The 27,506-nt window shown below is 40.6% G+C and overlaps 1 protein-coding gene across 2 annotated transcripts; it reads right to left on the reverse strand.

Moving 5' to 3' along the window:
• Positions 1-178: 178 nt before the first annotated feature.
• col2a1a (collagen, type II, alpha 1a) lies at positions 179-25,840 on the reverse strand. 2 transcript variants are annotated; one of them, XM_022204509.2, is made up of 54 exons: positions 25,551-25,840; positions 23,522-23,728; positions 22,392-22,408; positions 22,207-22,239; positions 21,482-21,514; positions 21,235-21,288; positions 20,637-20,729; positions 20,050-20,127; positions 19,437-19,481; positions 19,255-19,308; positions 18,879-18,932; positions 18,414-18,467; positions 18,199-18,252; positions 18,021-18,074; positions 17,872-17,916; positions 17,652-17,705; positions 17,454-17,498; positions 17,281-17,334; positions 16,760-16,858; positions 16,594-16,638; positions 16,377-16,475; positions 16,233-16,286; positions 16,042-16,149; positions 15,868-15,921; positions 15,622-15,720; positions 15,374-15,427; positions 14,734-14,832; positions 14,493-14,546; positions 14,329-14,382; positions 14,169-14,222; positions 13,883-13,936; positions 13,008-13,052; positions 12,683-12,781; positions 11,764-11,871; positions 11,523-11,576; positions 11,315-11,368; positions 11,167-11,220; positions 9,430-9,483; positions 9,233-9,340; positions 9,005-9,058; positions 7,139-7,192; positions 6,895-7,056; positions 6,628-6,735; positions 6,244-6,351; positions 6,070-6,123; positions 5,841-5,948; positions 5,670-5,723; positions 5,412-5,519; positions 5,275-5,328; positions 4,608-4,715; positions 4,220-4,508; positions 3,021-3,208; positions 2,664-2,906; positions 179-2,032 (listed from the first exon to the last, which is right to left on the reverse strand). In XM_022204509.2, the coding sequence occupies exons 1-54, from the start codon at positions 25,642-25,644 to the stop codon at positions 1,886-1,888; spliced, it is 4,464 nt and encodes a 1,487-aa protein (XP_022060201.1). In that variant the 5' UTR covers positions 25,645-25,840; the 3' UTR covers positions 179-1,885. The 2 variants fall into 2 exon arrangements, with proteins under 2 accessions (XP_022060201.1, XP_051804983.1); XM_051949023.1 differs by lacking the exon at positions 23,522-23,728.
• Positions 25,841-27,506: the final 1,666 nt, after the last annotated feature.

Genomic DNA, 27,506 nt, shown 5'->3' on the forward strand with positions numbered 1-27,506 from the left:
AGCAGATGTTTTGTAAAATAAATTGTTTGTTTTTGTCTATTTTAAATAAGAGTATGTCACTGTGAAGGCTTAAGTCAAGCTTTTATTACTCAGGACAGACTGGAGAGGAAGCAGGCCACAGTACAGGTGAGGAGCAATGCAGCTGCTCTGGAGCATCACTGCGCTACAAAATACTTGATTCCAGTCAACATTATGTTCTTTATTTATGCCTATTAGTTCAGACAGGAGCCCACTACGCCCAGCCCCACCCTGAAACCGCAGAACGAATACAGTACTTTTGTTCCTTACTGTTATGAGACTTTCTCACATGAAAACACACACTTCCATCACAGTCTTAAATTTTCACACGCATGCTCACACACACAGACTTCACACTCACAGTCGAGAGTAACTGACCTCGAGAAGTACAAGTTCAACAACAAAACATTCTGGCACTCGTGAACGATTCTGTTGGAAGAAGAAATAAATCCCCGCGCCATTTCTGTTTTTATTCAAAACTCAGTTAAAAATCAACTTCAATCTTAATTCGGTTTTCCTTTTATTTTCCAATTTACATCAATTAGAAGTGTAACAAAATAAAACAAAAATGATCATGATCATAATAAAATTAATTCAAAAAATGTACACGCCCTCACACACACAGAGACAACCCACCCTGGTTGTTTTTGAGCGACTGTCCTCAGAGTCCCACGTTCAGCTGTGGGGGTTCTGGACTCCAGAGGGGGCCTCCCAGTAGCCCCGGTCTCCCCTGCTTTAACCCGACTGCACCCCTCCTCCAGGGTGGAGTGTGAGTGTGTGGTGTGAGGCTAGTGGGAATTAGGGATGGTAGAGGGGATTTGGGGGGGGGGTGTTTGGTGAATTACAGAACTAGTAGCACCTTCTGAAGAGAGAGCAACCCAAAGCAAAGATGGCCGTTCAGCCCCAGATCCATCTGAAAGCGAACGTTTTGGTCAGCTCAGATTTTTAAACTCAACATTTTCGCTTTGTTTTTCAGCGTGAGGTAGCTTTAAACAATCTGGATGACTACGATAAGAAATAAAGCAAAACAAATTTCCTTCAAATTCCAATTTGTTTTGGATGAGAACTGGGCCTTCCTCTGATGGGCAGTCAAGGGGTACAGGACACGGAAACATACACCCCAAATGTCACCTCACTTCACAAAAGTGTTGGTGTGCATATAGACACATGTACACACATAATGTGGAAATATATCTAAAACCATCTGGTTGTTTATAAACACAGACTTTTACAACAATAGAACCAAGGATTTATAATACACAGTAAAGCTTTTGCTCCTGCTCACGGTGTTGGACAAGCCTGGAGCGCACGGTTGATTTTACTTACTGAGAATATTTTATTTTAGCCTACACTGATTCAAAATGCCATATTTGTGTGTCAGGAGGGAAACAGGGAGGGAGGTGGAGTAGGACTGAGACAGAGCTTGTGCAGCTGTTCCATAGTGGAAAAGGGGGCTTATCTTACTTACAAAGTGAACCTGTCCAGTCCTACCTCAACTCTGCCCATTCCGGTTAGACAATAAATAAATGACATCAAGCCATGTTTCTGTTCTCCATAACTTGTTCGCTTGGTCCCTCCTCCTCCTGGCTCTCTGACTCATTCCGTCAACAGTGGGCCATGGAAACATGACTGGATCTCAGGAAGCGGGTTGACAGAGAATGCTGGTGTGGTGTACAGATATTGCCGGTGCCCTTCAGTGCTAACATCCAGGGAGTACAACTTGGAGAGCACTTCGTTGTGAGAGAAAAAGTATCAATTTTCTTTTACAATTTCCAGTCTTCTTTATTGTGGAGGTGTGTGTGTAATGTTTCATGGTTGAGTTTATTTGTTTCCTGTGTTTTTTGGGGGGCCATTGTGATACTCCACTTTACAAGAAGCAGACTGCGCCTACATGCACTCCGAACTCCTGATCCGCTCCTCCGATGTCCATAGGAGCAATGTCCACGATTGGCAGACGGGAGGTTTTCTGTGTTTTGTACTCAAAGACGGTCTTGCCCCACCGGCCTGTATGTCTCTGTTGGGTGAGAGCATAAAAATGTATTAGTGACAGCCTTATGATTCAATGACACTAGTTCTACATAAAAAATATATTGTAAAACAAAGCAAAAATATGTCAAAAATACAACAATGAAAAATGTTAGCTGTACTGTAGCGTTCAAAAACGCTAACATAAACTGTGGCAATAGTGGAAAATCTCAGTTTTTTAGTGTAATTTCATGGTCACACTTTGTAATGGAACAAATGACAATTTGTAAAAAATCTCTTCTGTAATTTTACTTGATATTATCTGTAATTTAAAACAGGTTAAATCTGTAAACATTAAAACATTTTTCAGTACTTAATGTGATTTTTTTTCTTTTCAATGATATTTGTTGCTAATATAAATACAGCAAACATAGTTTAATAATTATGGTCTAGCATTGTCAAAAAAAAGTAAAAATATGGATGTATGATCTGCACATTATTTACAGTTTTGCACTTTTTACTATTAACATGTAAATGGTTTTAATCGTTATTTTCTGTAATTTAACAAAACAGAGAAAATCTGAAAGATAACAGTAAATTGTTCCAAAAATTACAATTACATTTTTTAAGAGCCTTCTCTGTATATAAAAGATCGTTTCCTGACTTTATTTTGCCCTCACCTTGCAGCCATCCTCCAGCACGCTGTAAGTGAAGCGACTGTTGCCCTCTGCACGGATCTCCACATCGTTGGAGCCCTGCAGCAGCAAAGCCTTCTTCAGGTTGCCTGTGGCCCCGTCCATGTAGCCAATGCTGTTTTTGCAGTGGTAAGTGAGGTTCTGGGATGCTTCAGTGGACAGAAGCCTCAAGAAGGTCAGCTGGACGCTGGCAGCGTTGGCAGCAGGGCCGTCCTCAGCATAGCTGAACTGTTAAATCAGACAGCAGGTTTCAGAGTTAGGAGCTTCCACTTCAATTTCAGTCTCTTTTCAGGATCAGTTTACACACAGAAATGATCACTAATAATGTCTTCATGCACTCACGTGGAATCCTCCATTCATGGTCTCTCCGAACCAGACGTGTTTGCGGTCCTTGCTCTTGCTGGTCCACCAGTTCTTCTTTGGTACTTGGGCGATGCTTGGGTAGACGCAGGTCTCTCCAGTCTCCATGTTACAGAAGACCTTGATGGCATCAGCTGTGCTGCCAATGTTGGGATCAACCCAGTAGTCACCTGAACAGATGAGAGAGTAGGATTAATAAGGAGAGAAGCCCAATAACTAAATGCAAGACTTGGCTCGAGGAATCGCTCATATCCAAAGTCATAGTTAGAGGATGTCACTTAGTATACAAAAATGATGTAGCAGGATTCTAAAGGTCCAGTGTGGAGGATTTAGTGCATCTAGCAGATTGCAACCAGTTCAGCACGCTTTCAAAGTGGCTAGGAGAACCTACAGTGGCTGCTAACAACATGAAAGGCCCTCTGTAAGGCAAACATCCAGTTTGTCTATTCTGAGATACTGTAGAAAGATGGTGGTGCAACATGGTGGATCCTCTACCTCTGTAGATATAAAAGGCTTATTTGAAGCTAATGAAAACACAACAATTGTTATTTTCGGGTGATTATACACCAATTGAAACATAATTCTAATTAAATTTTGCCAAAAGTTCCCTCTAAGTCCTACACACTGGTCCTTTAAAGGCAGGTTAATGACCTACTAAAAAGTCATTCTAAGTGATGGAAAGACAATTAGTTTCACTGCATTGTTTCTCTCTTTCAGTTATTTTGGGCAATATACATTGTCATTTACATATTTCTGTAACCTAACCTGCTTTTTTCTCCATGATTTCATTTAATTTCCCTCTTGAGCATTAACTAATTGCAGTCTGCTGGTTCATTTAAATGATAAATCTTTCCTGGTGTTTGGACGTCACAACACAGTCAGGGCACCTCTTTTCTAAACTTCTAAAACCACCACTGTTACTCCACAGCATCAAAATAATCAAATAATCAGGAGGGAAGGATGTGAACAGCAGTGCATCGTCAGCATAGGACTGAAAACTATTCAGATGATCTAAAGGAAGCTGAGTCCTGTTTCATCCAGATGACAAAACATACAGCCACTTGTTAAAGTGTGTTCAAAAGGAATCAAATGCAGCTATGAGATCCAGATTTCTGAGCAGTATTCAAAGTGCTGTCTTTCACTTCAGTAGCTGATCAGACCTGGGTGTTTCATCGACTTACCGCTCTTCCACTCAGGGTGGCACAGTTTGAGGTCTCTGCAGGTGCGGGCGGGGTTCTTCTGGGAGCCGTCAGGGCTGCGCAGGTTCTCAATCTTGTTGTTGAGGGACTTCAGTGTGGAATCAACCTCAACGTCATGCTGCCTCAGAGAACTGGAAGCCTCATCAGCCCTCATGTACCTGAGAGGATCAGGAGACTTCTCAGTCTGACCCAGACCAGCGAAGGCAGACATGTCGATGCCAGGACCAGGTGGGCCAGGAGGACCAGGGGGTCCGGGGTTACCAGGAGGACCCTGAAGGAGGAGAAAAGCAGGAAATGAGACCTCAGAGGAACAGAACAGTATATAGGGGTGTGCAGGTTGTAGATTTTATATTAAGGACATGTTACATACAGCAGGACCACTTTCTCCAGAGCGTCCACGAGGTCCAGGGGGTCCAATGGGGCCAAGCTGTCCATTAGTTCCATCTTTGCCAGCAGGTCCGGCTGGTCCAGGTGGTCCCTACAGAAACAGTGAGTGTTATACTAACATGAAAGAATTTCTTCATTGCTTTTGATTCAAAGGGTAAAACTATATTTGTTATTTCTTTAGATCCACCACAAAGTCTGGTTATGGAGGAAATCTGATAAAGCAATTCAAATGCACCAGCAGTGTCTCTCTATTACCCTCAGACCCTTTGCCTTATTATGCATGAAGATTATTTGTATGGTGACATTTCCCTTCATTTTTCTTATCATGCTCAGTGCTTAGCTAATCTAAAATAGATATTGAAGCCCATTTCCGATCTCAGCAGGAGTGATTTCACAAATCACGGTCTCCTCTGTCTGTCTGCCACTGTTCCTCACAGAGAGTAATTACAAAATGCCTCGGCTGCCCATCTTATCACAGTGGTGGGTAATTAAAGCATGCAGCCTTTCCCGTCCCCATCTTTGTCAGGTGATTGGAGAATTAGAAAAAGGACTAACCTGTGCCCTTCATTACCATCACATATCTTGGCTGTTAACGCTGCAAGATGGAAATGTAAAAAGAGTTTTTCTTCTCTTTTTCTGAGTTTTCTCACCTTAGCGCCACTTGGTCCAGCAGGTCCGGCAGCTCCAGCGTCTCCAGCGGGACCCTGTCAGGACAAGGGCAATAACAGATTAGAGGACAGAGAAGAAGTGGCACTGCAGGGATGAACTATTGAATATGGACACTTACAGGGGGTCCAGGAAGACCCTGCAGACCAGTGAAACCACGGTGACCCTTCTGTCCTCTCTCTCCAGTCTCTCCAGCTTCTCCCTTGTCTCCACGTGGTCCTTGGGGTCCCTGGAGTAAAGGTTTGTTGGGTATTCAGATTCATGGCTGCACATGTGTAGCTCTTTTATTACTTCAATCAAATTCAAATCTAAAACAACTTAACGATAGCCATTGATTAGAGGTGATGATAGAGGTGATGATAGAGGTGATGATACTCACAGCCATTCCTCTAGCACCAGCTGGTCCAGGGGGTCCTCCGGGTCCTTGAGCGCCCTAAAGAAAGAAAGGGTGAGTGTGGGAGGCTCCTCAAGGTCATAAATTCAAACTAATTACTTAAAAATATGGATCAGTGAACAGAACTGTGTCCCACAAGTGTGTCATGTTACTTACAGCCTCTCCTCTGTCTCCCTGTTTGCCGAGAGGTCCAACAGGTCCGGGGGCACCAGGGGCACCAGGAGCTCCGGGGGCACCAGCAGGACCAGTGTTACCTCGCTCTCCCTGCAGGGAAACAGCAGGTGATGATACAAGATGACAACACCGTCTGATATGTAGCAGATTGTAGATTTTTGTCAAACAGAAATTTAGCTTCTGAGTTATATGGGAGGCTGAAGTCTCCCACCTTGTTTCCAACAGCTCCATCTCTGCCAGGGGGTCCATCTGATCCAGGAGTACCCTGAGATAAAGAAGCACTTTTCTTAATCATATGGAATGCATTGATTTCATAGATCAAGATTGTAGTATAGTTTCCAGTACTGTAATGTAAAATTTGAGCATCTTGTTGTTCAGGTCTGACCTCTCTACCAGGCTCTCCAGCAGGTCCAGTCAGTCCAGGAGGTCCAACAGGTCCAGGAGGTCCACGGTCGCCACCAGAACCAGGGGCTCCCTGTTTTCCAGGCTCACCCTACACACAGAGGAAATATCGTCATTAAATTTTATTATCTCCTCTGACATCGAAGGCCCAGTATTATCTATAAGTCAGTCATAGAATGACTCCTCTGAATCATGTTCTCTTCACAGATGCTGTAACTGACAAGGATGCATTGAAGCCAAATCTTTAATGTAAGTTTTACAACATAATAAGATATGTCCTGATTTACAGAACTGATCTGGTGATTTTCACACAACTTAGACTAAATCTGAAAAAAATGAAACATCATATGTTGACAAAAGCACTCACAGAAGGTCCAGGGAGGCCAGGGAAGCCTCTCTCTCCACGCTGACCAGGCAGACCAACAATACCACGAGATCCAGCCAGACCCTGAGGACCTGAAGGCCCATCAGCACCCTACGGTGTCAGAACAGAGGAGACTGAGTTATCAAATGTTCTTGTGTAGCTGCACCTGTATGAGGCTGAAACAGCAGGTGATTGTGACTGGAAGTTCCCTGACTATGACTCTAGCCACTGGTTCTTATGGTTTGTTGTGAGATCCAAAATGAAACTTACAGGGGGTCCATCCACTCCAGGCTCTCCCTTCTCTCCCTGTGGGCCAGCTGGTCCACGAAGCCCACCATCTCCCTGTCTTCCTGGGGGGCCGGCATCACCGCGAGTTCCCTTTGGTCCATCTTTACCAGCAGGACCAGCAGGGCCAGCAGCACCAGGGTTACCCTGGGATGGAAAGACAGAGAAAGTTAGTTGGTAAGAGCAGAAATGTTCATTATTTGCTGTTTGTCATTGATGAAATACTCACATTAGGGCCAGGAGGTCCAACTCTGCCAGCAGCACCAGGGAAACCTGTGGCACCCTGTCAGTGACAAACAGATTGTGATAAACATAAACAAATCTCAACCTGTGGACATGTGTCATATATTGATACCTTTACTATCTATGACTAAATAAACAACAATGATAAAATGCATTGCAGTTTACATTGGTCTGATCTCTCTACTCTGTGAGTCAAAAAAAACCTGTGTGGTTTTGTGAATGTATAGAATCACACAACTGAACAATTTTTAACAATAGCTCTGATTATAAGAGCCTTCTGATGTGTCACAGCAAAACCACATATGTAATTAATAAAGGACCAGATTTATAGTAAAATTCATGATGGATGGATTCAAAGAGTCTGCCGTGAAACAGGCTTTAGATGCTGCCAGTAAGGACAAAAGGAGATTGTGCAGGTCTTCCCTTGTACTTTTGTGTAACATCAGATAAATATCTTTAGGTGACTGTAGCTGGTGTGGCTTTTAAAGACAAGTATGACAGTTTGCAATATCTGCTGTTACTTTACACAAATACTCTTCATTTTTTTAATGAATTGTGTGAGATGACAGGCACATTGGGTTTGCTTGATGTAGTCTATCTGCTTATCTCAACAATGAATATGAATTATTTTGGTATGAAAGTATCTCTGCAGTGCACCTGGCTGTTGGTAATAAGTTTTATTTTTTTAAACAGAGTTTTTCATGTAAATGCAACAGGGTGATGTGCCAGTTCTCTGCTCTGTGTGTACTCTATCCAAATGATGTTTTAAACACTTCTTTAAGAGTGCAATAAAAAATGATTTTAATCATCTGTTGATCTGATGGTTATTCTGTTTGGGCATGACTGTCATCGGCAGCTGCACAAACAAAGCTTGGTGTGTTTGACAGAAATGTCTTAAAATGACTAAATCTCAGACAGCAATCATATTCTGCCCATCAGGCTCAAGCTTCAGACCACCAAAGATTAGAAGTTATCACTGTAAGTGTTCTTCTCTTCTAAAAGTTGTGAGATTTCAGCCATCCAAGGTTTAAATGAGGGTTTAATTCTTTTTATTCTTTCAGCCACTCTGAAAATGGTTTTATGTTGTGCACGTTTTATATGTTTATCTGTTTGGCTGTTATGCTGCAGATAAACTGCCTCTGAGGGAGTTTAATAAAGCCTGAACTGAACTGCTCTTTAAAATGTCAGAAAATAGTAAAAAATGCCTGTTCAAATTTTCTGAAACTCAAACTGATGTTTTTAGATTAAGGTGTCACAATATCAGTCTACATAGTTATCATGGCCCAAAGAGTTCCTGATAAAAATATTTGGCAAATCTTGGCAAATGAATTATACTTAAAATACAAGTGTAAGAAGGTAAAGTAAAAATGAATTGCACTGCATGTTGTTCCCATGTTTGAGTGTTAACTAGTTATTTACTGACACTGGATTATTTGAATTATTTCATCATATGTGCATTATTAACCTGACACACATGTTTCATTTTAAAAACATCATGGTTATTGTCAATTTTGGTATATCATGACACTCTCAGTTTAGATTTAATTTAGAGTTCTGATTAATTTGTTTTGTCTAGTCAGTGATAGAAAACCCCTAATTCTCAATTTATTAGTTACACAAAACAGTATATTCTTTCATTAAGAGGCTGAAATCTTTAAAGGTTTGATATTTTTACTTGAATTTTTTGGTCAGTTTCACTTCAAAATCAGGATTATTTATTCTACCAATAAACTAACTGATCACTAGACTGCATTCTAGCCCTCATCTTGCTTAGAAAAGAGGATTAAGTCTTAGTAAAAACAACTCATGTTAACAAAATGTGCTGTATATGTAAGATGTAGGATTTACTTACAGGAGCTCCCTGAGCACCACGTGCTCCTTTAGGTCCAGACACACCAGTGGGTCCCTGAAAAGAGTCACAACAACATCATGTTCATGTCACACTAAGGTGGCTCTAAAGTAAAGACTCTTGTGCAGGACTGTGTCATGTGCTTTTATCTCCAGTTTAATTTGATTCATAAATGGATACAAGATGTAAAGTATCTGGTTTCAAAACTTTACTATCAGATCAAACACTCACCACAGGTCCAGGAGCTCCAGATGGTCCCTGGGGTCCAGGAGCACCAGCTTCTCCCTTCTGTCCACCCTCACCAACCTCTCCCTTGGCACCAGGCTGACCATCTGCACCCTACAGATTTTAAACAGGAAAGTAATATTAGTAAATGTGCTTTAGTTACACTTCATATGAATAAATAGTATAAAGGTGATTTTACTTACAGGAGGTCCAGCAAAGCCAGCAGGACCAGGAGGACCACCCTCACCACGGTCACCCTGTAGGAGTAAAGGAGAGACTGTCGGTCAGCAGGAGCTTGGGATGAGAGGTTGGTGATCTTTGTATTAATGCTTCTTTCGCGATTCAGAATTTTGTTTTAGGACGATGTTTAGTTACAAAAAATAAACCTTTCTTCCCTACCAATATAACATTCTCAATTAAAAGAAAATCTAAGCAAGCTTAACATTGAATATAAATAAGCAGTTACAGAGGGGCAAAACAGAGGAAGAATAAAATAAAAAAAATACAAATGACACAAGTAAATGTATAGAAATGTAACTAGCAGAGGAAATAAAAGGGGGAAAATTAGTATTGAGCAATCCTACTTAGTGATCCCCCATTACAATATTGTAACGTTATTCATTTATGAACTATATAATCATACATGGTAACAAATTTTCCTGTAAAATTTAAGTAAAATACAGGCAGCTGTGCACAGTAGCCTAGTGTTTAGCACTTTCGCCTTGCAGCAATAAGATCCCTGGTTCACATCCCGGCTTTCCTGGGATCTTTCTGCATAGAGTTTGCATGTTCTCCCTGTGCATACGTGGGTTTTCTCCGGGTACTCCGGCTTCCTCCCACAGTCCAAAAATATGCTGAGGTTAATTGATTACTCTAAATTGCCCGTAGGTATGAATGTGAGTGTGATTGTTTGTCTGTATATGTAGCCTTGCGACAGACTGGCGACCTGTCCAGGGTGAACACTGTCCTCTCTCTGAATCAGCTGGGATAGGCTCCAGCCCACCCGCGACCCTAGTGAGAATAAAGCGGCGTATAGAGAATGGATGGATGGACAGGCAGCTGTGGTCACCAGTGTTTAATTGTATTGATATTGTTTAAATCTTCATGATCCAGAATTGAGATCTACTAACTTTGTTTAACAGTTAAAACAAGAACAAAAAAAAAACATATACCACCAAAACACGTAAAACCATGAAGGATAACATCAAGGTAAGTGATATTTTTTTGAGGATTGGGAACATTTATTCAAAGGCAGCAATGAGACAGATTGTAATATATTAGATATATATACATGTTTTTAATTTAAAAAATAGCCTGCTTTTGTTGTTCTTGTTGTTGTCGTTCAGTTCACCAACAATTTTTACATTTCTTTAATGATATTTTGGAGAATAAAAAGGTACACTACTTTTAGCATTTGGCTGCATATTTACACTAATTTGTTACAGTGTACTCTGTCTCGGGTAAAGGATGCTGTTCCATTTCATAGTTATTGCTTTCTCAGAATGGTTGTTTGTGGTGCAACTGTGCACAACAGTAAGCAAAAATCTATGCCTTTTACTGTTATTTCTGACTATTTGATAACACCTAAATGTCTGTTATGATCGAGCAAATGAAACCCCAATTAACCAGTTTGGTTAAACGATTTATATTCTTATTTCATATCATTTCAGTGCCAGAGATTTTCCTAAAACCTTTTTGAGAGGTGCCAAAACACTCTCCTTATGCTTGGTAAGCTGGCACTAAAGCTTATTTGGAGACAACACAGTGCTTGTGAATGCAAATACATTTTTGTCATGGCACAAAATGTGTTTACACTGAGAAAATATGCATGCTCTTCTCTCAGTCGATGAAAATTTTATTGAGAAGGGGGTTCTGTTATTATAAACCTCAGCCTGCATATGTTAGTGTTACTGACACTCAACAAGAGAAGAGATACTTACAGGAGCACCACGAGCACCAGGAGTACCAATAGGGCCAGTAGGTCCAGTCTCACCCTGGAGAGAGAAGATAATATCAGTCAAGACAACAACAATGGCCTGTGTACAATGTGAATTTTAACAATGTGAAGTGAAAGACTGTTATTCTTACCTTGGCACCGTTTGGTCCACTTGGGCCAGGAGGACCAATAGGACCAGTCAAACCCTGAAAGAGTAAAGAGCATGGATGAGAGATAAGAGGAGGAAACACAAGAGAGAAAACAGAGACTGGACCGAAGGTTACTATTTTTACTTGATGACCACCTGAAAGTTTTTACTCAGCAAAGCTGGACTACACAACAGACGTATTTTGAACTCACTCTAGCACCGTCCTTTCCGGGAGCGCCCTCAAGTCCCTTTGCTCCATTGTCACCCTGTGAGACAAAGAGTAGGGCTGCAATTTAATCATATATGAAACTACAAGGCAAGTTTTTTTTCCCAGTACCAAACTACACACAGCACGCTTTACTACTACTACAAGCTGCACGTTCACTCATGAAGCATCTACAATTTTAAGACAACAGTCTGTCACAACAACTTCTGGAGGAATCTGTTACTCACTCTGTCTCCCTTGGGTCCAGGGATACCACCAGCTCCTCTCTCTCCAGGCATACCCTGCAGGCCTGGTGGTCCCTGGGGTCCAGCAGCACCAGCTGGTCCAATAGCTCCCTGATAAAAACAAGGTATCCAAGACGGATTAGGATTTGGGAATGACTGCTCAGTCAAGTTTTGTCATGTTTGTGCTGAAATAATTCATTCTGAGCATGAACGTGCTGGTTCAGTCCAGAAAAGTGTTTCACATTTTTATTTTTCTATTTCTTCTCAATTTGTGACAAGGAATTGGTCAGTGCTATGGGAAATATACTAACTGGCTTTCTTGCTGAGAGGTAGATAAGAAGACTGACACCAGTGTCATATATTACCTCAACAGCTAGTCTGTCTCTGTTTAAATTAAAGAAAATCTTCCCACAAGTACATTTGAAACTAATTCTTGTAATATATCATATCTTGTTTGCATAATCTAAAAGCAGCATGCTGCAGTTTATTGGGGGTTATTGTGAACCACATTTTGGTGGTAATCAGTAGCTTATGGGGTCACTTTAAGGTTGCCATGCAATTAGCGGAGACTTTTTTGATGCTTTGCCAATACTGCTAATCTGACATTCATGCCAATGAAGCATATTGAACTGAACTAAACAGAACTGTACTGAATTAAACCGAAATGAATTGAACTGAACAGAATTTCAATGACTAGCTACATTTTATGGTGGCATTGATGATATGAAGGGCTTCTGGACCATAAATTGAGGCAATACAGATGGGTCAAAACATTTATTTGAGCTGCTCATGCAACATAATGAATAATTAAAACACCTGCAGAGGAGCTATGGTTGCATTTTCTGGTGTAGTGGGTCTTCATTTGCCTGTAACAAATACAATTAAACAATAATTTTAGAGAGTGGAAGATTCATCCACTGACCTTGGGTCCATCACTTCCAGGTGTTCCAGGAAGTCCACGAGGTCCCTGAAGACCCTGTGCTCCAGCACCACCCCTCTCACCAGGGAAACCACGTTCACCCTGTTATAGACAAAGCGGCAGCAGATCAATATTAGAAACAGGAAAATGAAGCAATAGCTCAGTGAGGATGATAAAGTCAAGGCCTTCATGTATGAAGCTAAAGATGTAGCTTAGCATATTGTACATGTTTGAACTGTGTATGTACAAAAAACCCATCATGTGTGGAGCTCTCATTGCACTGATAGCTTTGGAAATGAAGAGGAAAATTCTGAATATGGTTACTCACTCGAGGTCCAACAGCACCAGGAGCTCCTCCCTCTCCAGGGACACCCTACAGACAAAACAGACACCGTTTATTACAGTTTATGGAATAATTCCACATACAAATATCTTCTTCTAAACTTCTGGTGAGATTTCCTTGTTAGTCTTAGTATGAATTACGAAAGGAATTTATTTTACAATGAAATATAACTTGTTCTGCAGTCACACAAAGGGCTTTTAAATAGATTTTTATATTAATCACCAAGGAAATGTGTGTTGTTGCAGCAGCCATTTCATAAAAATCACCATAATAAAAGGTCACATTATATACTGTTAAATATATATATGTATAACCGAGACTAAAGACTAAAGATAAGGTGTTGTATAAGATCTGATTCCATGTGTTTGTTCAGATGGCTGACAAGCCATTTTGTGATGTTCCATTTTTTTTTTAATGACAAGTTTGATGAGTGTTTTTAACAGTCAGCTCATGATTAGCATTTAGCATTAGCCCTGGGATAAATAAGTGGTTAGTTTTTATTGCTACAGAGAACAACAGTGGGTATTGTCAAGTAAATCATGATAGTTATTCTACACAGATGCTTAACTGAATCTGTTGCAGTTTAATTTCATAAACACATTAAGTTATTTTTACTAGCTTCAAGTAGAGGCCGGTTTGCTTTTCTTTTACTCCTTTTACTATATTTCTAAAGACATGGGATAGTTACTTCATATCTCAGACAAGTATAGTATGTTTCTTTACTTAACCAAATAAATATTTTGGTACATAAGCTATATACTATGCTAGATGCACTGTAGGAAAATTGATGGTTGAAGTACTATGTCGACAAAGACAGACACACAGGTGCAGCACATTAGCTGGACAGAATGAACACTCACTTGGTCTCCAGGTTTTCCAGCCTCTCCAGGGGCACCAGATGGTCCAGGCAGACCCTGTTCAACAACAGCAAAGCAGTTAGTGAGATGATATTGGAAATATAGACTAGGTCATAACCTGTAAATCTGTTGTTTTTATTACAACATGATTCTATACAGTATGTTCCTCTTTTAGCTTAAATACAAATCTCCACATAAGAATATTCAAGCTTTGGGGACGTGGACATTGTATCAACATTTTGGTTTTTCAGGCAGGTGTATCAGAGTTTAGTGGACAAAATAAACTCACCTGGAATCCAGAAGGTCCAGGCTGTCCTTGCTCTCCTCTCTCTCCAACAGGGCCCTAAAATAAATCCAAACACAGGTAATCATTCAAGAGTGAAGAGCAAAGTGATGTCAAATGAATTTAAAGCAGATGCCACAACATGGGATGATACTGAAATACTCACAGCAGGGCCAGGAGGTCCAGCAGGACCAGTCTCACCATCTTTTCCAGACAGACCCTGTTCAGAAAGATATATATACATTTTGAAAAGTAATCTGGAGACAGAAAGTGATACATCTATCTGAGGTTTGAAAGAAGGTAATGTATTTACAGAGAAAACACACTTACTCTCAGACCAGGACGACCCACAAGACCCTTCTCTCCTGGCTTTCCAGGTTCACCCTGTTGAAGAGAAATCATATTAAATGATGTGCAGAAAGTCTGTTTAGTTTCAGAGTGCACCAAGATTAACAACAGTGGTGCCATCTGAATGTTAAAGTGTTGTGCGTGGATGTATTTTGAAAATGTTGTATGTTATAGTGAAGTGTTCCTACTCTTTTGCTCTAAAAAAAAAACCTCACACACATACATTGGCTCCCTTTGGTCCAGGGAATCCCATCACTCCTGGCTGTCCACGAGCTCCCTGAGGACCAGGTGGTCCGGGGCGACCATCCTCACCAGCAGCACCCTGTCAACAGCACAAACTAACATCACTAATCAGCACAGAGGTAACAGATATTCACCTTAGAGTTGAAACTTGTGTGTTCTTGTCGTAATTATATCGCATACTATGTACTGCATGTGTAGATGAAGATAATCATACTATCACGGAAACATTTTCCTATTTTTCCTGTCTAAATACTCTGTAAGTTCTACGTCAGGCTTTGTGGCTGGGAAACAATATGAACTATTCTGTCCTCAGTGATGTGCACTTCATAAAGCTGCAATGAAATAGAAGATAAGTCTTAATAATCTTAATCAATACATGGCCTTAATTTTAGAAATGTGGTGAGTCTTACAGTTATTGACTTCTGATTACATGTATAGAACCTGTAAGCCCGTTTATGCTTGTTTGTCATATTGCAACAATGCTGCTAGAAAGTGACTTTGAATCGATCAGCTGCTCAGCTTTTCATTTCAGACTCTCTCACAAACATTTTAGGACTGGTTGCTGCAAACTTTCATATTTATGATAGGAGGCAATACATCTGAAATAATACTGTACTCACAGAAGGTCCAACTTTGCCTTGAGGACCAGCATCTCCAGGACGACCAGTGAGACCCTATGAATGAAGGTGCACACATTTCAGAGATCGTCAGCATCATTCAGGAGGTTGGACAAACCTTACAGTGCATAAACCTCAAACAAATCAGTCATGATAACCCACCCATACTAAATATTATTCAAGAAGGCTACAAGAACGCAGCACTCCCTGACAAGTTTTGGACTGAATATGAGTAAAGATGCAGGACTCACTCTGGCTCCAGGGAGGCCAGGCTCTCCTGTGCGTCCAGGATCTCCAGAACCACCTTTAGGCCCAGCAGCACCAGCGACACCACGCTCACCAGGGACACCCTGAAGAAGACAAAACCAGAGGAGGCAAACTTGAAATATATAACACAACAATCAGCTGTTGTAGCATCTTTGTCATGGTGCACTAAATTAATTGTGTCAATGAGCTAAAACCAGTTCTCACTGTTTGAGAAATATCAGTGGACCCACCTTAGCACCAGCAAGACCATCCTGACCGGGGAAACCACGGTTACCAGGAGCTCCCTGGAAACATTCACAGAAAGAAAGATAATTTGGGTTAGACTGAGCATAAAGTAGCTTATATTATCTATGTTGCTGGCAAAAATTGAGCAGTTACATGTAATGCGCATCACTATTACTTACTCTTTCTCCTGGAGGTCCGAGGGGTCCAGCAGCTCCAGGCTCTCCCCTGGCGCCTCTCTTTCCTTCTTCTCCTGCAGGGCCGGGGGCACCTTGAGGACCAGCAGGGCCCTGGAAAAATCAGTCCGTCTTATTCTAATGGCTCCTTGTATGGTCAAAAATCACTGAAATCAAGTAGAAACTGAGCAACTCACAAGCTCTCCCTTAGGTCCAGCTTCACCTTTGAATCCAGGAAGGCCAGGGTCTCCCTAAACAAGACAAGAATCAACATTAAATAATCCCAATAGAAGCTGGTATGAAGATTTCACATTGTTTCGGGTGATCCCCAGCTGACTTACAGACTGTCCTTTGGGCCCAAGAGGTCCAGTTGCTCCCTGTGGTCCAGGTGGGCCACGGGGGCCAGGGAATCCAGGAGCACCAGCAATACCAGGAGCACCCTAAACAGAGAAAGAAATGTTAAATATCAGAGTAAAACAAAATAGCATTTATATAAAATATAAAGTAAGATGAAGTAATGAAGGAATCTGAATCCATTTATAAAGAGAATTAACTTACAGCAGATCCTTTAGCTCCAGGAATACCATCAGTACCAGGGTTACCCTACACAGACAGAGGATAAGAAGCATTACATCACAGGGTATCAACAATGAAATGATAAAGAATGAATATGGTAGAAGTAAATTAAGGTCTTAATGATCAGGGTAAGTGATGTCAAACGAACCGATGCTCCGGCAGGTCCAGGAGATCCAGGGGTACCAGCCTCTCCACGGGGTCCCTGTGCTCCTTCAGCTCCACGGACACCAGTAGGACCGGCTTCTCCCTGGTAAGACACGATAAACGTGTCATTAAAATGTAGAAAAAATACTTTGCACTGCATTTCATTAACTGGTGAATGCGGTACTTGTACCTCTGTATCATACAGCTGAACATAATGCTGTTCTACACTTGCACCTGTCTTCATTATTTTACAGTGTGCTGCCACATGCATGACATGGAAATCGCCTTTCTGTGTTTAAATTACATCTTTTTATTCTAAGGAAGCTAATTAAATATAAAAAGCCCCTGAAAGCATCTTTTCCTTCTTTGATGAGATTATTTACAAAAGCCATCAGATTTCATTCTATATAACCGACTACATAAAGAGAGATAGCAAAAATGACTCTTGCCTTAATCGCTTTTATTTCAATATATAAGGTCTGCTGCAATTAAATATTCATTTAGGATGATGCGATCTGTACAAACCTTGGCTCCTGGGGATCCTGGGAAACCTGGAGCTCCGGCAGGGCCAACAGGTCCCTAAGAGGGAACAGGAAGTTTTATTTCACTTTGTAGCTTTGATTTCAAAGGTAACAGAATTATAAAGGAAAATCTGCTGGATAAAGTAGATGCAGAAAAAAGGGAACTTTGATACATACAGGTGGGCCAGCAGGACCAGGCAAGCCATCATTTCCACGTGCACCCTGAAGAGGGAAAAGACAGGACAGTCACTTGTGCACTATAATGAAGAGCCCTGGCAATTACAATCTACTAAAAGTTTAAAATATGCAACAAACAGCAAACCCGTAACATATTTCTGCTTCACAGACTAAAGCAGATGTGAAATTGTTACTCACAGCAGCTCCAGCAGCTCCGGGGCGTCCTCTCTCACCAGGCAGACCACGAGGGCCCTGCCACAGAAGATACAATTGATCAGTTTGTTTGTTTTTATTATTTTTACCATCAAGGAATATCACAGCTGAAAATGTGTCAAAAACAGCAAGAAACTGAAAGTCTCAGAGTCAGTCAGAAAACTCAGTATAACATGGCAGATCAGATAGAGCAGTGGAGACTCACCATGGGTCCAGGAGCACCATTCTCTCCAGCAGCACCAGCCTCACCCTGATGGGAACAGATATCGGAAAATTTAGAAGCGCAGAGCAGCGTAACTAATAACATGGATAATAATCAGGTTTTTGGGGTTTTATCACAAAAGATGATCTTGCCTTGGCTCCTGCAGCACCAGTCTCTCCCTTAGCTCCATCCAGACCAGAATGACCCTAAAAAAGAAGCACAACCAGACACATCAGAACTCATACATCTCTCAGTCATTGCGTGTCATAAAGGAGCAAAAACAATTTTGTGAAGACTGAGCAGTTAAGCAGTGATGGTTAAAGCACTCACTCTGTGTCCTTTGATGCCTGGAAGTCCAGGAGTTCCAGGGAATCCACGAGCTCCCTGAGATTTAAAAAAAAAAAAAAATCATGTTTCAGTCACCACCATTTTCTTCTTTTGATTTGGCTTTTAAATATGCTACAAAACTAAGTGCAACAACTGTAATAATTTTACATTTTTTAAGCATGTAATGATCAAATAACCACTGATTATTGTTTGCTCACCTGAGGCCCTGCAGGTCCACGCTCACCAGCTTTGCCAGGTTTGCCAGCTTCACCCTAGAAACACACAGGGGGAGAAAAAATGATTTCCTGAAACAGAGTAGCTGCATAGTAAGAAGTAGTTGCACTGCACTTGACTGTAGTGGAAGGCTGCAGTATACATGATGCAGTCTAAGGATAGTCATCGTTTTCATCAGTACAGTGAGGAGACACACAGTGCCACCTGGTGGTGCAAAGACTTTATGATGAAAAGTGCACTTAGGAGAAGTTGTGGAAGAATAGACTGACTCTTACATCTGTGTAATACAAAAGAAAGGAAAGAAACTCAAGTAATCTCATTGTTGGCTGTATCAGGACAAGTGCTCATCTAAAAATATGTAGTTAGGCCTTTGGCTTCAGCTGTACCTGTGTACGTTTTGTGTTTATATTTCAATGACTTTAATGGGCAGCTAAAACCGCAACACTCACATCACTTCCTGGTTTTCCAGAAGGTCCAGGTGGTCCACGAGGTCCCATTGGTCCCTGTCATAAAGCAAAACAAGACAAATCATCACTGACAGTTCTCTGCTTTCTCCACAGAAGGACTATTAGATTGGCTTATGGGATTTTAATTTTGCTTTGCCTGAACAGTTTCCATCTGTTGAACAAACTCTGCAGTTACAGCTCAAAATGTGATGGTAATATTAGGCATATTCCACTGAATATCAAACAGGGATGAGCTTATTGTACTATTTATAATCAGCACTTGTCTGTATGAAAAAAACAGTACACCAGATGTTACAATTACAGTCTGAAGTCAGTTTCTTAGATACACCGATGCATCATGGGGTTGATTAATACTTACAGCTTGACCGGGCTCTCCAGCCTCTCCGGGTCCACCTTGGAAACCCTGTGGTCCCTATTGGTGACAATGACAAAGCAAAGCATAGAAATATTTATTTATGTCAACAATTCTTGATATATTTCCTCTGTATTTTTACAAATCTCGATCACAAAATGACTTAGCTAAATAACAGATGTACTTACAGGAGATCCAGTAGGTCCAGGTGGACCACGGGGACCCATAGGACCCTGTAACAGGAACAAGCAATATAATTTTTTTCTTCTTAACACACAATGGGACAAATTTATCAAATATGAAACATAAATAGAGAGTTTAACATTCAAAGCCATTGAGAATGAAGATAAATTTAAACCTCACTCCATTTAGTCTCAGAAAATTAAAACAAAAACCTGAAAAACATGTCGAGGAATAAAGTTGATATCTCCCTATATTGCCTTTACTTTGCAGGGGAGCCTTCGTTGTATATTTTTAAGAGTTTCTAAAAAAAGATTGTGTAATAAAGCTCTTTAGGCAAATTTCAATGGGATTCGTATTTAAATACTGATGATGTTGTTTTTAGTTTCAGCTCAGTGTTCAGCAAAAAGTAAAGTGAAATCTCCATTTTTGAATGAAACTACTATACCACTAGGTGGCAGCACTGCATTTATCTCAGTGAAATGCAGTTTATTTTTCACTGCCAATTTTCAGAAGAAACTCTGCTTAAATGGATGTAATACTGTTGTCTTTATACTATATATCACACATATGGCACATCTGTTGTGTAAAATGCACCGACAGTAAATTAAAACTACTCACCATTGGTCCCTGCATCACACCCATCTGAGCACCTCCCGCCTTCTCATCAAAACCTCCAGCCATCTGAGCAGCAAAGTTCTGTAAACACACGAAACAAAGATGAAGAGTCAGGTTGTGCAGTTTATCTGCCTGAGCTAAATGGGCTATGGATATCTAATGTCTGAATGGCTCTTTAGAACCATAAAAGATGATTTTGCACCTGCTGCCTGCACACAATAGCTCACCCATCATATTTCTAAAGCGGCTGTCAGTGCATCTGTAATGTGCTGGTGTGTTCCCTTGTTTATGTCTTTCCTTCTCTTTTAGAAAATATGTCATGCTTTAGTACACTAATCTTGTGCAGCTGGAACAAGTCAACAGCAGCCAAAGTAAAGGTTAAGAACACATTCATATATCAGTTTAATCCCAGAATTGAGTGATGAAAATAACACTGATATCAATTGTGATTTGAATTATCATTTTCCATCTCAGTTTCATTCTATTTTACCTTTGTCTTCTTGGTCATTGAAATATCTTGTATGAGTGTAATACTTATATTAGGATCTAACTTCTTTTTTTTTTTTTTACAGCAGTGTCCTCAGACTCACCCCTCCGAGCCCAGGTGGTCCAGGTGGTCCAGGTGGTCCAGGGTTTCCAGGGGTGCCAGGCTCACCATCTCTTCCTCTAGGTCCAGGATTTCCCTAGGGAAAAGAGACACAGATGTTGTCTCTAAGTCACCAAAAGCATTAAATAAGATTCCAGTCATAAATTATACCTGTTTTACACAAAGATGCCAAGCAAACCATAAGTGTGACTTTATTCACCTCAGTCCGTGTTAATTATATAAATTACTTCTCTTACTCTTCTGCAAGATGCTATCTGATTGCGGCTATAAGTCACATAGTTAGATGAAGCAGTTTCTCTGATTGGCCTTGGTTCTGATGGTTTGCTGTTTGTTTTATCAGGACATTTTTCTTCTTTTAACTGTGGCAGGATAATATTTTGATGTTCCTGAGCTTGAGGAGTGACAACATTACAGTCTCACATTATACATGCACTCCAGTTCAATTATAATATCAATCAGAGCTGCTGCTGTCTGACCCAGTATCAGGTGGTCCAGTGCTGAAAGCCCATTGTAACATTAACATGAGACAATTTCTGCTAAATGATGCACTAAATAGATTGATAAACTAGATTGGCTCTTACCTTATCGCCCTTAGCGCCAGTTTCTCCACGTGCTCCCTGCTCACCTGGGGGGCCCTGAAAAAACAAACACATTTGTCTCAGCAACACTCACAGCGTGGTTGGAACAGTTTTTTAGAGCAAAAGACACATTTCTGTGCAGCAAAAACCTTACCACATAAGGTTTAAAAAAATTTAGAATAAATCCGCAAACTTTTTTTTTCGTATTTGTAATAATGTGCATAAAATCAATAAAATGTTTAATATTTACCATAGGGCCTGGTGGTCCTTTTGGTCCTACAACCTGCACAAAGATACAAAGACAGCTTTAGTCAGATTTCAACAGCTATTATCGTGTGTGACTCTTTGCTGCCATCTTTCATTCTGAATCCCTTCGCACCACTTTCTGAACACCTAAAATTAGAGAACATTCCATCTTTGTAGGAGGTGGACATCAAGCTAAAAACTAAATCTGATGAAGATTTCATTTGACAGGACAAGTTTTTCTAGAAACATGACCTCCTGTTAACCTCTGATTTGGCTGACTTTTTTTCACCTGACATGTGCACTTGCAGCAAAGTTGCTGAGAAGATCTAAGAGGATTTGATTGGGTTCATTATGTTCCAGGAATGCAGGGTTTTTCCTCATTTGCTAGAGTCTGAGACATTGTACTTAGTCTCTTATCAGTGAGAAACTGGCATGTTTCTTCAAGGAAAAATGTTGAAAACCCAAGGAAACGTAGTTGAATAAACAAGGCTAGGCTGAGAGAGATCTTGAGAAGTAAGTGCTTTGTGTAGGTGAACACTATGAGCATGAATTAGCAAAGTGTTGAACATTTAAATTCTGTCATTCATTCCATATCAAAGCAACAGAGGATAAGAGGTTTGTTTTGTCAGCTGGTAATTCTCTCAGGAAAACAGTTTATGCTCAACAATGCAGTGTCAATTATTTCTATTATTGCTTCAATATTCTGTACTGATGAGGGTCCATACTTACATCTGCAATATCTCCTGGTTCTCCTTTCTGGCCCTGATTGATAAAACAAAGAAGTTATATGAGTTGTCTGACCTTGTTTTTGGAAACATGAAATGCAAAGCACCATAATGACAAGACAATTTCACACTATGTGATAGCTTGAGTACATAAATATTTCAATATTTTTCCATCGCCCATTGCCTCACCTTAGCACCAATTGTCTCTGATGTTGCAGATGAAGGTATAAGGGCAAAGAAAGAAGAACATCATTAAAAGTGATACCTTGAAGGGACACAGTTCAGACACATGACTGATTAGAAATCTCGGCTGTGATTCTTAAGAAAGGAGACCTGCAAGGACATCTAATGACGCTAAAGTGATCAAATACCATTTACCAAACCCAAAGGAGAAGAACCCATCCAGATTAGATTAATGATGTGAGAGATGAGGCAGAAGCAAGCATCGACTAAAAGACGAGGGTTTAAGTTGTTAAAGTAAGTAAAAAAGCAAATGGTTTTCAATGGTCATCATCAAGAATAACTCATTTAATAAAGCATGGCAACCACTATGTTTTCAAAGTTGTATATCTTCGATTGCAATCAAATACTGCTTGTAACAAATTTGTGGAACAAAACTTTGAGTAACTTTGAGTAAGATTATTTGTTCAAGATGGCCTAGATGATAAGCAAGAAGTGAGATGTCAATGAATGTATTCTGAGTATGTTGACATTTTGTTGAAATTAGTCTTTTTCAGATTTAAAAACACACTTGTATATATAATATTCTATCATGCAACAACAAGTTTTTGAATAAACCAAAGGAATACATCCAATGACACTAGTTAAGGTCATCTATGTAGTATCCTCTTGACATAAAAGATTGGAAAAACTCTCAGAAGACATTTTCATCTCATGGAAGACCTCCAAATGGGTCAATTTAATCATTGCCTCAGTATGAGTATAGATTTCATCTTAGTCATCTTAGCTGGATTAGGTGAAGCCCAGACAGCACATCACAGGATCCAAATCCCACACGGAAAAGATTTCCATTGGGAGTGTTACAATCTTGATAATGTTGCTTATCTGGTATATATAGAAGGTCACTTTGGAATAGGGAACATCCGGAGAAAGTTAATATTAAAACTATAATATTTTACAGCAATAAAAACAATGAAAATTGCACCCAGACACTAAAATCAGCAGCTACTTCACGCCTTTTCTGGCAGAATTTTTGGATTAAGTGTCTGTTCCCCATTCAAAAGTGTTAGCCAGGAAGGAAATAAATGCAAGCTAAAAGAGTAATTTATTTATGGGTATGTGAATAAATAAATTACAACCAATGGGGGAACTGGCATCAGCAGGGCAGATGGGACAGCACTCTCCAGATGGGATGATAGGGTTGGCACACTCTTTGATCTCCTCGCAGATTATCTCATCACACAGAACCGCTCCGCTGTCGCACACACAGATACGACACGGCTCTGGCTTCCACACATCCTTATCACTATACTGCTGGCCGTCCTGGATGCAGCCACCTGCCTCCTCTGTGGTGACCAGCAGGGGGCGCATGTAGGGGGAACAGGAGCAATGAGAGGGCAGAAAGGTTAGTGCAAGAGAGAATTAGACAGGTAAAGATAATGGAATTTGTACAGTGTAGTGAGTTGGCACAGCAGATGTTATTTTTTAAAAAGGGTGTTTTAAGAGAAGTAGGAAGTAAGGATAAGAGGATGTAAGGGGTCAAAGGGCAAAGCAAAGAAGTGGGAGGAGTAATATTGAGAGGGGGTGGTTAACGAGTACAAGGGAGGGGCGTGGAAGGAAGAAGCAGAAAGAAGTTATTTTGATAAAAACACTTTATGAAGTTGTGCAGTTGCATTTTTTAACAAAAAGTATTCACATGTTTAAAAAAAACTACAACAAAAAGCATAAATAAAACCTTTCAGTGTGATTTTAACAAATATGGCAAATATGGAGTGAATACACTGGTTCCTTTGGTGCTGATGAACAGGTGCTGGTTTGACCCAAAAATAAATTGGTACAAATCTGTAGCAGTGGAGCACAGCTCTGACCTACGAGTTTTAAATCATGAAGCAGGTAAGAAAGTGCCCCGAGTTATCATTAGGAGAATTTTATGGCAACATAAAATGTAATGTCAACACAAGTCACAGTTAACGGTTGTGTTTTGAAGCCCTAGTTGAGGTATTTCACGTCGTTGACTGAGTATATTTAACCTGCAGGCCTGCTCTGCAGTTCGTATGAATGAACCTCTCTTATAGGGATACTGTGCCCATTTGACAAGCTGCTGCTTTAAGTAAACAGAGGGTCCTTCTAAATGTCTCCATCTGGGTCCCATAACTGTGTTAAGTGCCAGTGCAAACAGTTTGGGGAGTTGAGAATGGGTGATTTGTTTAATGTATACAGGTTAGGACTGAGTGCCTGCTAACTGCTGTTATTTGTATTTTTAAGCATATTTGTGAAAGTGATACTTAGCACATACATGTTACAAGACTGACCCGTGATCACAAATTAGTTTGACTACATTCAGATGAAACTGCTGTGGTAAAAAGTTAATAAATGGAAGAAGAGAAAGACATGGAAGCAATAAAACTGTCCATCTTACTATAAATAGAACCATACGTCCATCATCTGTTGACTCCCTGCTGTGAACGCTGTTCTCTGTCCTACTCCCCTCCTGCTACCCTTTGAGCCTGCTAGTCTGAGGTCAAGCACTGTCTGACCCTGTCACTTCACATCATGAAAACTCTGAGTCTGCTCCAGTCAAACCTTGTGGCTTAGATTTAATTTACAAGTCTTAAAAAAACCCCAATTAAACTCACGTTTCATTTGCCCATAGTGGCCAAGTGTTTCTGCTACATACACACAGTGGCACAAAAAAGGCATTCAGAAGCAGCTCTATTTAACATTTTCCCCCTGAAAACTAGCACTGTGATGTGACCAAACACAGCAGGAAAGGCTGAGAAGGAGGATCCAGGTGAGGACAAACAGACACTTGTTCACCTGGTCCTCCATCCCACACAGATGCACCTTGACAGCCTCATCTATCCAACAGAAAGAAATGCTTCTTTGACAAGACCTTTGACAGCCTGTTTGATGGGAATAACTCACAGCATCAGAAGTAAGTAACAACTAATACTTTGTAAAAGGCACATAAAAGAATTTGTCATAGCAAAAACACTGTATCCAGATGTCTTTTTTGACACTAAACCACTGGCATATAAATGAATTTCTACCAATGACCCAAAACTACAGGGAGACAAAACTGAAATGACAACAGAAATCTTGGTAATGAGTTCAGAGTTACAATTCAATTTTTTTGCAAGTACAAAGGAACAAAAAAGTGCAACTTACGGTCGTCCTCTCCCTGACATCTGACCACGGATAGTAAAACAACTTGGGATGCTACAAGTAGCAGAACAGTCCTTGAGTCCACAAAGCTGAACATGTCTAAATGTTAGACATGCAGTAGCTTGGGTGAGAAGTGTAGGGATGGAGGAGACCCGGTTTTCAGTCAGTGGTGTGTGAAGTGTGTGATCCCAGAGACTTATGGCACCATGCAGTCAAACCCTCCAAAATCTAAGTGGAATCCAACGCGGGGCCCCAGCTGGCACTCTGCACCCACCGCGTCAGGGCAAGCACCGCGGTTTTATGTCCACTGTGCCTTGTATGGATCTTCGTATATTCCAAACTAGCAGTCCTTCCCCCAGACCCCCTGTCAGGCTGAAACCTGAACCTCATCTCCCTCCCCTCAATTCAGCAGCATCGACTCTCCCAGGGATTTTTTTTAACCCAAGCCCTCCTTCCTCCTTTGACCTGCTTGGCCTGGTTGGGCCAAGAGATGCACCTTCACTTTCACATTAAGAAGACAGCTACAAGCAGCAGAGCACAGGTCAAGCTCTCACTCAACTACACACCATTGTGTCGGTCAATTAGGAAATCCCAAAGCTGAATGTCAGTACCCTTCTGTGTTACAATGACCCAAATCTAATTTTATCAAGAGGACAAAATGAAGTACAAATCAATAACAAGACCTAAACCAAATGTATTAGATGATATTAGATGGTACAAATACATGCTGAAATTAAGTTCTGGGAACTGATCAGACATCAACTACCGTCTTCATCAAATGAGCACAAACATCAACAAGATGATTTTCAGAAAGCCTAAAACTCACAGAAAAAGTTTGCAACAACATGTTCTACTCTAATATAGAGTGATTCACTCATTCAGTTTAGTTACATGTGCTTAAACCAGCAGATGGACCACAGCTTTTCTCTAACTAAAGCTGCCAAGCTTTGCCTGACTGTTAAATGCATGTGGTACATATTCTGTATATATTATACATGTAGATCCTTGTGGGGAGACATAATAAAGGTTAATGCTTCTACATTAATGAAGTGCTAAATTCTCAGGCTATTAGAACTCAACATTGGGTCAGCGGGGTTGTTTGTTTCAGTCTAGTCTCTTGGATTATGGATTAATCTGTAGACTTTAGACAACCTTTAAGTGCTGAGCCGACCAATCAGCAGTTGTGTCACGTTCCCATTACAGTCAAACTTTCTGAGAGGCTTGTCTGTTTGGACAAAGACAATTAACAAGAGGTTGTGAGATCCAGTTAAAAGAACAGCTCCACTGTGGCCTTTATAAAAGACAGAATGAAATGTTCTACAATCAGCAGTTAAATGTTAAGTTCATGCCTTCACATCACTTGTCCATGTGCAATTTAATTGCCCAGTGTGTCCAGTAACTGGATTATTTACCTTTCTGGCAACATTCCTGACAAAATAGCACGTATATGCCACAATTATCTATTGTGAAGCTGAGCCAGAAGAGTGATGAAGCGTCTGTGTGATCTTTATCATGTACCTCTCTGGTAGATAGGACCAGGTGAGTAGACTTGAAAGGGGGTCTTTGTCATAAGGAGAGGCACAGTAATTTCAGGGTCATGACCCTCTAGAGAGCCCCCCCTCATTCCACATACAGGAAAGAAAGATTTGAAACTGACATCTTACCTCTACCAGGCCTATGAGTGGGTCGGTATACTGGAATTACATTTAAAGCACAAGTTCTGAAAGCTGATCCAACATCAGCTTAAATTACAGTACAGAAAAGTGAGAAACATCTCCTCTTCTGTGCTCTATGTTTTAATTTATCCTCATTTTATGTGACGATAATGTCTGATTCTTATAGTTTGGGTGAGTACAGATGCTCCTGGTTTAAGAGGAATTTCAAGTTTTAGTAATTTCAAGTTTCATAACAAGACACAACAACCAGTGATAATGCTAATGAGTCCAGCAATGAAAACAT

Source organism: Acanthochromis polyacanthus, chromosome 6 (assembly GCF_021347895.1).
Source record: "Acanthochromis polyacanthus isolate Apoly-LR-REF ecotype Palm Island chromosome 6, KAUST_Apoly_ChrSc, whole genome shotgun sequence".
Lineage (NCBI taxonomy): Eukaryota > Metazoa > Chordata > Actinopteri > Pomacentridae > Acanthochromis > Acanthochromis polyacanthus.